This window comes from Aplysia californica, unplaced genomic scaffold (assembly GCF_000002075.1).
Source record: "Aplysia californica isolate F4 #8 unplaced genomic scaffold, AplCal3.0 scaffold00171, whole genome shotgun sequence".
NCBI lineage: Eukaryota > Metazoa > Mollusca > Gastropoda > Aplysiida > Aplysiidae > Aplysia > Aplysia californica.
In genome coordinates, this window is record NW_004797441.1 from 170,935 (window position 1) to 183,872 (window position 12,938).

The window sequence follows — 12,938 nt, forward strand, 5'->3', positions numbered from 1 at the left end:
AAAGTCGCATTTTGAGAAAACGGCCGATAAAGAAAAATAAAATACTGACTTTATGAGGAAATGGTGGTTACAAACATGCCTGGTACGGGAAAAAATACGGTTTTTGGGGGTTCTTATGCCATGAAATAGTTGTAGGAGAGGCTGAGGAAGCTAAAAATGCCTACAACTAAAATTCCATGATTTTGAGTCGAATTTTGATTTTGGGGGTGTAGCCCCCCCCCCCCCCCCCTTAAGGAGTGGAAATATGATGTATAAACTCAACTATCTGAAAAACTATCAAAGTTCTGAAATCGGAGAAGTAATTCGTTTTGGAAGCACACCTCACATTTACCTTTTTTTTTCTATTTTTGACTTCTGAAAGTGATACTGAAAAGTTACAGTTTCTTTTCCAGTGCCAAAGCACCTTCTTCGGATGGCATTTCCCTAGCTTCATCAGGATCTTTTGGCTCAGTGGATTATCATGATATAGAAGCCAGTGTTTACTATGAACCCACTAAGAGGAGACCAGTTTCAACTATATCAGACTTCACTTCTAATGCTGAATCGGAATATCGTGAGTAGGCTGCAGTTGAAATTGTAAACTTGAATTTTAAAGGAGCATCAAATATATTTGTGTTTTGAATAATTTTTAGGCATGCCTGTTTACTCACAAACTATGATTGAATATGACCCATAAGCAATGTCTTTTGTCCCAGCAGACGTCTAGATGTAGTATATTTAATGTATTTTCATGGTTTTTGTATTGTCTAAAGTCATTGCTGTCTCACATGGTGTATATGTGTGTGTGTATATAATATAAACCAAATTTTGTAAATATATTTCATATATTCATACAATTTTCATATATTCATATATTTTTTCCCACTCATATATAGCTCTCTCTGATTTGTTTTGTAGTTGGCTCCTAATGATTCATGTGATGAACATCCCCCCCGCACACACATACCTGCCTTTGACAAAAAAAAGAGGTTAAGGAAGCCCTCGACAATAGTGCTGTGAAAAATGAAACGAAAGGCAATGTCTGTGTGTGCTGAGTTGTGTTATATTTCAAAGTGTTAGTATTTTCAATGAAAACGGTTGACGAATGTGCTACAGCTAAGATATGGCATGATATTTTAATCAGCTATTTGTTGCAGGGTCACAATTTTGAACCGTTACACATTTGTTAATCGTGTATTACGCCCATTTAGATGCTTGTGTTTTTGACTGTGTGCCAGATGAGGATGTCATGTTTGAGGATTCTGGTGAGTTTGAGGAAATCTCAGAACCAAGTGATTCACCGCCAAAAGAAACCTTTATGGCATCTCTGGTCCAGGGGTTGAAGGAAAGACAACTTCAAAAAGGTATATTGTCTGTTTGCAATAGCTATCTTTGTTTTCTATAGCATTTGAAATTTCTTTCAGAATATCCATCATAAACAATGAAGTCTGATTTTATTTGTAATTGCTAGATTTCTGTAAAAGCAAACATAATTGTTATAACTGGAATATGATTTAACAAATATGCTTGTTTACATGCTTTGTACATTTCCTGAGAGTGGCAATAATGTAATTATGAGATTGATGTGTTTATTTCTTATCATCCTTTAGGTTAAAAGATTAAATCTCTTTTATTTTATTATTCCTTTTTTCAATAACCTTTCCGATTTGCACACATTTTCTGCATGACATTATATGGGTTGCAACACAGTAGAATCAGGTGTTTGTCAAATTTTATGCATATGGAGTTATTGGTATCATCTTATAGCGTGTTTATTTGTTTTGCTTTAGATGATAAAAAAACCCCCATCTTGAATAGAAGTGAGGATTTTGGTAATTGAAAGAGGTTGGGGTCCCTGGTATCAGAACAAAAGTTTAGCGAGAAAATGACCGTCAAAGTTTGGTGATTTCCAAAGATTGAGAGTCCTTGAAAATTGTACATTTATATTTTTAGTGCCTCTGATCAATGTTTTTTCTGTAAAATCCTCACAGAATGGTGTTTTCAAATTGACATAACAGGTTTGAGGCCCCCCCCCCCCTTCCCAAAAAAAGATAAATAAAAAATTACAAATCCCCAATAATCAGAAAATGCAGATTTCTTCGATTTCATTATTTTGACGAGCGCCCAATTACACCAAGCTTCCTCACATATTATTGCATCACAGAGTATCATGCTTTTCTTCCCCCACATTCTTTTGCAGAATATATATTGTAGGCCAGAGCAAGATCGACTCTGGGAATTGATTCTTTCGAGTCCAAATGAGGACTCAAAGAATCGATCTCGTTCACAGACTCAAAGCTTCGGTTCCGCCCAGGGTCGATGCCTCCCGTCTCCTTTTTTTTAAGCCTGGTTCCTAGCCTAGACTCCGAGAATCGAGGCAAGAATCTAAATCCCTACCGCACAATGACAGTCCTGTCGTGGGATAGGCCTAGGGCTGTCCTGTTCCACAGTCGAGTTTTTCGCTTCAAAACAGACACTGCACCAGGACAGGACTGATCCGGCCCATAAGGCGATTTCTTTGATGTTGGCGTAGGCGGAGTTAAAAATACATTCCAAAAATTTCTTAAATATTGGCCTAATTTAAGAAATAATAAGATTTTCGTGATCAGCGACCCAAAATTAGCGAAAATTACTCGGGGAACCCAATTTAATGCCCGATTACCAAGTTAAATTAATTTTTGTGAGTTCTGTTTAGTTAGTTGTTTTTTTTTCACTATTTGAATTTGGCGTGCACTAGGCCTAGGTCTAGATAGATTCAAGACTGTGTCTTCAAGGTGGATGAATCGAGGTTTCATGTGCCTGTGCTCTGTTGCTTCGTATTGGAAAAAAGATAAAGAGAAAACAGTATTAGGTCATACTGTCCCACTGACGTTGTAGCAATTCACAACTGCTCGGGACTCAATACAACAAAAATGTCCTGTCCCAATAATAGGTGCGGTACATTACACTCAAATTCAAAGGTTTCAAACGTCAGACGGGTCTGTCCCGTGACGAACTGTCGTAGGCCTAGTGCGGTAGGCCTAGGGGCCAAAGGCAAGAAGCAGCCAGTCAGTCACTATCAATTGTCTCACGCAACCCTCCACCTCGCCCCACCTTCTTCTTTCCCACTATGAGTGAATGCTAAACTAGGCCTAGGCCTACTTGTCGTGTCTACCGTGTAGCCCAGTACGAAACCACGCTGCACGTAGGCTACTTTGAATCTTGTTGCCCCACGCCCGCCCACCCAAATTAAATCATTCACTTCCTTTTCCTCTTTCTTTTGTCTTGATCGCTTGCTTTTCAATTTTACTGCACTTTCATTTTCACTGTACACGTATTCTTTTGTGAATCATATTGTGTGTTTGGAGTTGATATCAATGAGTCATCATGTCTGGACGTCGATCTCTAGCTTTGGACTTTTTTTTATAAGCAGGAAAACACAGTTGTTTGTATGATTTGTAAAAATGTGTTTGGCATACAATAACACAACGTCGGCAATAACAAAACATTTGTCGTCAAAGCATGCTTTGGCATATCAGGAAGCAAAGGATGCAAGAGAGAAGGAGCCTGTGCCCCACGCATTTGCAAGAGTGATAGAAGGGAGGCAACCCTACAAGCCTACCTACAACAATCACACACATGCGCACACACTCACACTAACACACACAAACACACGCACACACACACACACACACACACACACACACACACAAATGCGTGAAAGTCAACTTGTCTTGGCATGCGCGCAGGCTTTGCCAGCCATGTCTGTCAAACTCCAGACTCTCGGCCTCGAAGTCTCGAGTCTAAAAGCTATTTTTAGCAGTGTTCAAGTCATGGCCTCTAAATAGTCAGGCACACTTGAACCAGCTTCCAAACTCGAAAATCGGACTTGATTCCTCGATTCTTTTTCAGTTTTGTAATCGAGGCCTTGAGTCTTTTTGCCGCCCATCTTGCCCTGGCCTAATATATTGTGTTGCAATTTGGGGCAGCTTAAATTTGGTGCTTGCCAAAAGCAACAGGGAGACTGATAGTTTTGGTGCCATATCTGGTAGAACAATTACATGCACACATCTGTACTGATTCCGGTCTGCAAGTTGAATTGCTGACAGGAATTTTTTTTTTTTTATGATTAAGTATTTGTTTTTTCTATTTTTTTTCCATTCTTCAGATGCAGTTTCTCAAGGGTATTGCTTGCAGACTGTTCCTCCACCAGTCTCAGATAATGTAAGTTATTTAACTTTTAGAGTAGAATCGGTTTCTTGTTCAAATTGTTTTTCGTAAAAGTAGGTGCTTTTAAGCCCCCATTGACACAATTCTCTCCCCCCAGAAATCAATTATTAAGTTTCTTGCATGCAATTAAAAGCTGTATATTACCCTGATCTTTCCCTGCGCCTATTTATTTAGATTCTCAAAATAATTTGTTCTGGGACTACCCCTGCCTCGTTTGCCTTCAATTTTGCCAGTGAGAGCTAGATGTTCTAGACCTTTTTATGTCTATTAAGGTATCCCAAAAACTGCTTTTGTCTTTTCCTGATCTTTTTCAAGTACTACCTCTTTTGATTTCATTTCCTTCCAAGATATTTTCTGCAGTCTCTGAAGAAACCACATTTCTGTTGCTCCTATTTTATTTTCCATGTCTTTAGTGATTGTTCAGCATTCACAGCCATGGTTGACCATACAAAACATTTCAGAACTTTCATTGTGGTAGTCATTGAGATGTTCTAGTTTTCAGGATTAGGCTCCATTTGATTGAATTTATCCTTAGCCATTGCAATTCTTCGGAGTATTTTCCTGCCAGCTGTACATAGTTGCCACTTTATTTCTTTACCATTATTACAAAGCACCAAACATATTAGAAATGCTTGCATTGAAACTCTATTGTCTGTCTCAGAGATTGCACGGGCTGTAGATGCTTGGTTTTTTGTTGTTGATTTCAAATGTATAAGTTGATTGCAATTGTTTTTCAGAGGGAAACGCAAACGTATTGGTCATCTGTTCGTTTCCATGGGAGTAAAGAAGAGGCTTCAAAGTAAGATTTTATGAACGGTATGCTTTATTAACCCTTTGAGCCCTGGCATCCTGAGGCTACCATGCCCTTCTACCTGAGCTCCTGAACTATTTACGCCTTCATCCATATGATCGTCAGAATGCCATTTTATCCATATCCCTCATAGGTAATCTTTATCATTGTCAGAATATAATTCAGAAAGGTCTTCAAAATATTCAGTAACATCCTGTGTAGTTAACACTGTTTTCCATGTTTGATTAGTTCCTGGCGGGCCGGGTTGAGGATAGGGTATCGCCCTCCGCTGTACCGGTGGCTAGGCATATGGGCAATTTTACGTGCCATTAGTGTACCAGTAGCTAGGGCTCAAAGGGTTCAATTTGCGTTTTACACCCATGGCTTTTGCAGGGTGACACTCATTGATGGAAAACGTTTTGTCATTTTTAGAAAGAGTGGGATAGAAGTCACATCTGGGTGATAAGACCTTTGTGGTGTTTTTCTGGTCAGGTTGACTCCTGCCCTGTGACTCTAAAATGAAACTTTTGAAATGCTTAAGTTATATGTTCCTAGCAACACTGTAAGGATATTTAAGTGGCGAGACTCCAAATTTACCGTCCATCTCTGATAGGAAGGAGCCAAATGGCAACATTTTTGTGAGTGCCTTTCCCAAGGACACAATGTCCCAAGCGAGACTCACGCCCCCGAACCCTCAATCTCACTATTATGAGTTTAGTAGCCTAACCACCAGGCTACGGACACCATGTCTTGTGACTCTAGTAAAGTGTGTCTGTTGTTTGTTTTGGCACCAAACGCTTTATCTGATTGAAAGAATTGACAGTATTTTCAGAGAGTATCATATTGAGCAGCTAACTGGTTATGTTGTGTTAGTTTTAACGTACATTTTTTTTCATTTTAACCAGAGCGATGGCACCAGTTTCTGAAGATGGCGTGTATCTTGTGAGGAAAAGTGAAGACTTGTCTGTAAGTATTTCTTGTAAAATTGCTGATTCTATTGCTTGCATAATTAATGCAAGTGATGCAGAAATATTCTTGTTATGTGATCTAAGTGGTGCTATAAACGATTATATGTGAGGCATCTTGGTAGAATCAGGCGCTTGTCAAAATAGTTAAATCGAAGATATCAGCATTTTTCCCCCAGTTGACAATTTTTTTCTAATTTTTTATTTTTTGGCTCAACACCTTTTATGTCCATTTAAAAACATATTTCAATGTGGATTTACCGAAAGACTTTAATTTAAGTCACAACAAATGTAAATTTTTAGTTTTCAAGGACTCTCAAGCTTCGGAAATCACCAAACTTTGGCAGCCATTTTCTCACAAATTTTACATTTGAAACCAGGCAACCCTGACCTCCTTCAATTGCAAATATCTCGACTTCTATTCAAGAAAGGCGTGTATTTTTTCCCTCAAAAGATGGTCATATGAACAAGCTTTATGATGATACCAATAACTCCAGATACCCAAAAATTGAGGAACGCCTGATTCTACCGCGTTGTGACACATATTCTTTTTTTTTTTTAGGCTTTGTCTTTATAGAAAGATGTTCTTCAGTTCATCCCAACTGCAAGTGCGTGTTTGGGAGGGGGGGGGGGGGGGTGGGGTGGATGCAAGTCGTGAAGTCATTTGTAACTTCTCATCAAAGAAGATACTGAACTCAGGACTCTTTAACTTTTCTAACTTTTGTTAAATTTCATTAAAGCTGTTACCTTTTGTCTGGATCCTTTGCTTTAAGGCAAAACTAAAGTTCTAAAAGATTTTTATGCAGCAGTTTAGTGAAATAACAAATATACTGAAAAGAGCTTGTTATGAAAGTATCACTCTTATTTTGTGGGTAAAGTTTGAAAATTCCTGATTTTATTCAGTGTTGCATTAAAACCTTGCTGCCTTCAATTTTTAAGCAAGATTCAAATTTTATGCATTTTTGTTTAGATGCCAGTAATTAGTGCTTGCAAATTCCCTCATTGTTGCTTATTTTTAGATGCCAGTAATAAGTGCTTGCAAATTCCCTCATTGTTGCTTATTTTTATATTGTGTTCTTTAAGAAAAAAACAGCAAAACAACTGTACATTTTAATAAGAAAAGCTGTAGACTGGGTAATGATTTACTTTTGAGAAAATTGTCATTTAATAAATAACTCACTGTGTAAGCATTGTAAAATAACCACAAAATACTTCAGTATCACAGTTTCTAAGCTTTATCTGTTATTTCAATGACAATGGCCTTAAACGTTGGTCAATCAATTATTTATTGGTATTTTTCAAATGCAGGATGTACTGTTGGTTCGCAGTGGTAGCAACTCAAGGAAATATCGGATATTTGTCAAGGTAAATGTATGGTAATGGAACAGACTGGTGCACTGTTCATATTTTCTGTTTCTCGTGGCATATACAGTCAAACCTGCCATGACGGCCACCTCTGTAAGACGGCCACCTGTACTGTCGGCCACTTTCCATTTCCCCCTTGAGTTTTTTCTATATAATTTAACTGTGTAAAACGGGCACCTGTCCGCCACGGCCACCGTATTTTATAAACCCACGGCCAAATCTACCTGCCTAAGGCGGCTAGACTTTGTCAAAAATTATGCTTTTCCCCGTGGACAAGCTGTCATAATTCATTCACCTGTCGTTGTTGTCAGTCCCTCCAATGGATGAAACGGTAATGTTGCTTAGGTCACTCCCAATGTTTCCCCAAGTTGACCACTGGGTAACAATAAATTTTCAGCTGCTGGTAAGGGAAGCGTGTGATCTGTCGTAACCTATAAGGCCCGCCCACTTCTCAGTCCGTAAACCTATTCCATAACAATGGAAGTCAACACGAACTCACGACAGAAGTGTTGCTCGTTCACCGAGTGGTGGCTACCCATTTATTTGTTTTACTATGACATCTTCCTCATCTGACACATTTCGTTTTGTTTTGACCTCTCCCAGAACCATACTTTAAAAATGAAAATAAAACTAACAACAAAAAGTCCCACAAAAACTATCCTATCCTCTCCCCCCTTTCAAAAGAAATAAAACAACAAGAACAACACATTCTAATCATACCTAGGGCAGTCCTAAGCATGCAACCACCTCAGGAGTAAATCTTTTTTTTCTTTTTTTTAAAAAAATTTTGGTCAGTCCTGCCTAAGACGGCCACCTGTTTTATACGGTCATTTTTCCGCTCTAGAATGCGGGGCCTTCTTACTTACACAGGTTTGACTAGTTTTATTTCCAAATTATTTTTTTTAAACCTTGCGTCATGAAATGTCCCCAATTCATTTAGCCAAATGCTTTTTAGGTTCATAGGTGTTGAATTTTGATTTTCAGCCAAGTTTGCCATGATGTTTGGGCAGTTGTGTGTGTGTTGTTACAACACATGCATGTTTTTTTTTTCCCTCAAGGTTGATCCAAAGGGCTAAAACTTTGTGGGTGGTTGGCAGGTGCCCTGGGGTGATCTTCTCCTTCTTTCTTATCAAACGTCTGCAGTCCTGATCTTTTTCCTTCTTTTCTTTGTATTTTAGTCTCTAGTAACACTTTCTTCTTGTTTTGGTAAGATTTTATGGTGCTCGCAACTGCGTAATGTCTTAAGAGCGGGCGGCACTCAAGTTAGTTTTCACATTAAGCATTTTCAGCTTTGGTAGGAATTAATTTTGAATTTTGCCCAGGTGGTGGGTGAAGCCTACTCCTGTTGATTTTAGGGCCACCAAGGGATCTTTAACGAGCAGAACTTGCACATGGGACTCCGAGATTTTTTCACCCATACACAAGAAGGCTAGGTGTTAGATCTTATCTACCATAAGATCAGGCGTGTGGCTGAAAGACAGCAGTAAGAAGGAGCCAGGAGTAGCAGTAGAAAGAGTGGGGGCTCTCGTAGCCTAGAGGTTAAGGTGTTCCACTCTCTTTCAAAGGTCCCGGGTTCGAATCTGGGTTGCGACGGAAAATTTTCCTCTCTAAAATTGTCTCCTTTCACATCCTTTCCTGCTCTCTAGAATTGTTCTGTCATCTACTTTCGTCTCCACTTTCTGCCCCCACCCCCTCACCTCCTTTGCCTCTTCCTCTGGGCTCCTGATTCTTTCTTCAGCCTTTCTACTGCTACTCCTTAGCTCCTTCTTACTGCTCTCTTTTAGCCACACCCCTGATCTTCTGGTAGGAAAGATCTACACCTAGCCTTCTGGAACAAGGGCCAAAAATTCTGGAGGTCCCGTGTGCAAGTTATGCACGTTAAAGATCCCTTGGTGGTCTAAAATCGATAAGAGTAGGCTTTGGCCACCACCAGGGCAAAATTCAAAATTTCCAATGAACTGAAAATGTTTAATGTGTCTCATGCGCTCATATGACCTTATGCAGTTTCGAACACTGTAAAACGCTTAACAAAAAAGAAGTAGAAAGAGTCAGAAGCCTATAGGTGAGGGTAAGGAGTAAGGAAGGGGGGGAGGGGGGGCAGAAAGTGGAGGTGAAAGGAGAAAATTTTAGATAAGAAAATTTCCCATTGCTGTCAGGTTTGGGACCTATTGAATGAGAGGCGAACACTGTACCTTTAGACCACAAGAGCCCCACCCCCTAGTAACACCTCTAATCTTCAGCACGTACATGACCTATTTGTGTTAATACTGCCTTAAACTCTTAGTAAACTAAACTAAAATTCTGTCCGCTTTAATGTTTGACCACCGGTCACCCATCATCTTTTCATTTGCTCCTGTGGTCAGCATGACCTTTTTAGCTTTTATTTCTGAAAAGTGAAGTATTGTGAAAGTTAGGGACACTGCCAGTTTACTTCTCTGCCTTGATAATGATAACTCACCATCTCACTATTGTAGAACTTATCCATTTGGGCAGCAATTGACATTTAAAAGGATTAGTTGAAGAAGATAAACTGGTGTACTTGTATTTTCGCTTATCATATTATATATTTTCTTTTTTCAACTTTGACCAGAGATAAGATAAAGTCTGTTTATTTTCCTTCATTGTTTTGAGTAAAGAATGACTTACTGAAACGACTTTCTTTTGCAAACTGTTTTTGTGCTTTGTCTCTAAGGAAATAGATGCAGTTAGTAAGCTGATGTTATGCTGACTTTTGAAGTATCCAATTTTGCTAGACCGCTGTTCAATCATTTGTAGATTTTACTCTGGGGGAGTGGACTGAATTTACTGTTGGGTATACACGTGAAAATGTAAGCAGACCAGTAACATTTTTCTTAGGTAAAGTACAATATATGGGTGCCTATTTGTTTACAAGTTAGAAAATGTAAACTTTTGTTGACAGATGAGAGTGTAGAACTGTGCACAGATACATGTTTGTTTGATTACTTATTGTACATAAAAGTGATTTGGTCTTTAAAGAATTAAATACTTGCATTTTCAAGTCTATGAACTGGAGATTGATTAGGATAAAATATAAGCTAGGATCATTTTAAAAAATGGCTTTTCATCTTTAAACTAATGAGAACAGAATGGGGTTAGATGCTTAATAGAGTGATTAAGAAATAAAAGACTTGAAGTATTATAAGTAAAAACTGTGTAAAGATTATTGTTGTTGTTTTCTTATTACCTCAGACAAAGTGTCTTTTCAGGTGCTTATTTTTTGTTCTTGATTTCCTTACAGGATGATGGGAAACTGACACTGAGCCCGACCTCTCCTTGTTTTGACAAACTGGAACAGCTCCTGTTCCATTATTATTCAAATGATTTGCCTAACAGTGTTCTAAGACTCAGTGCGCCATACAGCATTTATGTGGGGCAGTCGGATTAACCGTGCCTACTCTTCACCGGTTTTGATACATGATAGGTTGTGATCAGCTCAAAAGGAAAAAAACAAAAACAGACAGTGCTGTCCCAGACTTCACTGAGTGTTTTGATAAAAGTTTCATGAAGTAATCGGATGAGGTTCATATGTCTCTAAAGATTTGTGGTTTAATGACCTAAGTTTCTTGAATTGGAACTGTTTTTGCTTTTTAAATTCATTTTGGTACCACCTTTTGGTGACTGTGTGTATTTGATTGACCTAGTTGTCACATGCTGTTTACTTTGATTTTCCAAATTGAAGTCTTTCCTGTTTAGTAAAATTTCCACAATGAGACGAAAAAGCAAATGAAAATGCAGAACGGGGAACATGGAAAGTCATTTGGCAGTTCTGCAAGTTAACATAAATTGTGCAGAGCTCAAAGATGGAGAATGATCTGTTACAAAGCGAATGTTTTAAAATTCTTTTATTAAGAGGATTGTTTGCTGTGCCATGGACTGTTTATGAGACCCCTCAAATATTGAGCAAGGAGGAAATTTAAGACTTTTGTCACTTTATTGTAATTTTATATTCTTATTATTCTGTCTTTTGTGTACCCTCAGTTAGTTTTAACATTTTAGGGATCACAGTAAAATGCAAAATTAATAAGAGTACATTCAAGAAGAAAAAAAATTTATTATAGGATGATTTTCCCTTTTGATGTCAAATTTCAAAGACATAATATCTTATTGTACTTGAATACTCCATTGCCACAGGCTGTTGCCTTTGGAGGTGTTAAAAAGCTTTACGCTTCACTGATGCATGTTTTTTAATGCAATTTTAATACAATTTTTGGACTTTTTTTTGGTCTCTTGCACTGGTTATGCAAAGTTTCTTCTATTTCACTCGTGTCTGAGATGTTACCACAGACTTGTACTGGTATGCCATGCACTGTCATGGCTGTTACTCTTTACTCTCTATATAAACTTGACTGGGAAGTGTGCACACCATGGCCCAAGTTATTATGTCCAATTGAAAGGCAAAAGTGCCAAGTGGGCAAAAAAATACTAAACCCCCCCCCCCCCCCCCCAATCATTTGCAGTTATGTAGTGCATACTTAAAAGGAGTGTGGGCGGGCAGGTGGGCTATCTTGTCCCACTCAGAACAAACAAGGGTATCCTACAACGTCACCAAACTGTCCCATCCCGACATAGCAAAACCAACGCCTTGTGCATTATCTTGAAACGTGGTGGGCAGCAGATAGACTCTGTGTACACTATTTAATTTATGCCCACTGGCTAGTCTTTGACTTGTAGAAGCAATAAATTTGTGTAAATTAACAAGATTATTACCAACTCTCATAATATGTCAAATTCAAAGGAGAGGGTAACAAACAAGAACAGAGAATTGTCTTGCCCACGGAGAAACAACTGCTACCACAGCTGCAGTGACTGCCACAACTTCTACTTCAACGACTACCACCACCACCATCACCACTGCTATTATTATTATTATTATAATTATTATTGTTATTATTGTTATTAGTATTATTAGTTTTACTAGATTTCTTTAAAAAAATTATTGTTTGTACTATTGTTGCTGTTACTGCTGTAGTATTTATTTGTTAACTTTTATTGTTACTATTATTATCATTTTTATCGTTGTCATATAGTGGATTCTTTTGTATGTGCTGGCCATCTTTTTGCTCCTCCTAATCGATGGTTAGTGAAAGACTCTGCCAGCTAACATTCATTTTAATTTATCGCTAAAAAACAGACCTTAATGACGACAATAACAACAGAAAAAAAGAAAACATATTATAGCAGTAGCAGTAGTTGAGCGGTAGTAATAGTAGCAGCTGTAGTAGAACTAGCAGCCTCAGCATTCACAGCTACACCAATTAAATTATGAGTGGAAATCAACATGACTCTCATGAAATTATGTTTCCGGAAAAAAATGATAAAAACTTTACGTCTGGTTGTTTGTAGCTCTTTTTGTGAATAAAACGAAACTAAAAAGACATAATTTTTTTTTTCATAGAATTTAAAGAGGCAGCAGAGGAGCAGTTTCACTTTATATTTTCCTTGAAAAAGAAAATGAAATGAACTCATGGTTGTTTTTAATTTCTTTACTATTGAGACATCATGTATTTGGGTCTTCCTATTGTTAAACCTTCCTTTTTATGATGTACAAGATGTTCAGTACCATCTTGTCCACTGAAGAAGAATCAAAGTGTTTAATTGGTCACATACTT

General features: G+C 38.1%; 1 protein-coding gene across 2 annotated transcripts in view; it reads left to right on the forward strand.

Moving 5' to 3' along the window:
* LOC101846580 (interactor protein for cytohesin exchange factors 1) overlaps window positions 1-12,483 on the forward strand; it is a 36,817-nt gene extending 24,334 nt beyond the window's left edge. For both annotated transcript variants that reach the window (XM_005098041.3, XM_005098042.3), the window contains exons 7-13: window positions 393-553; window positions 1,218-1,343; window positions 4,127-4,182; window positions 4,926-4,987; window positions 5,884-5,944; window positions 7,252-7,308; window positions 10,568-12,483. In XM_005098041.3, coding sequence (XP_005098098.1) covers window positions 393-553; window positions 1,218-1,343; window positions 4,127-4,182; window positions 4,926-4,987; window positions 5,884-5,944; window positions 7,252-7,308; window positions 10,568-10,714 — 670 coding nt within the window. In that variant the 3' untranslated portion in view covers window positions 10,715-12,483. The remainder of the gene's footprint in view (window positions 1-392; window positions 554-1,217; window positions 1,344-4,126; window positions 4,183-4,925; window positions 4,988-5,883; window positions 5,945-7,251; window positions 7,309-10,567) is intronic.
* The last annotated feature ends 455 nt before the right edge of the window (window positions 12,484-12,938 follow it).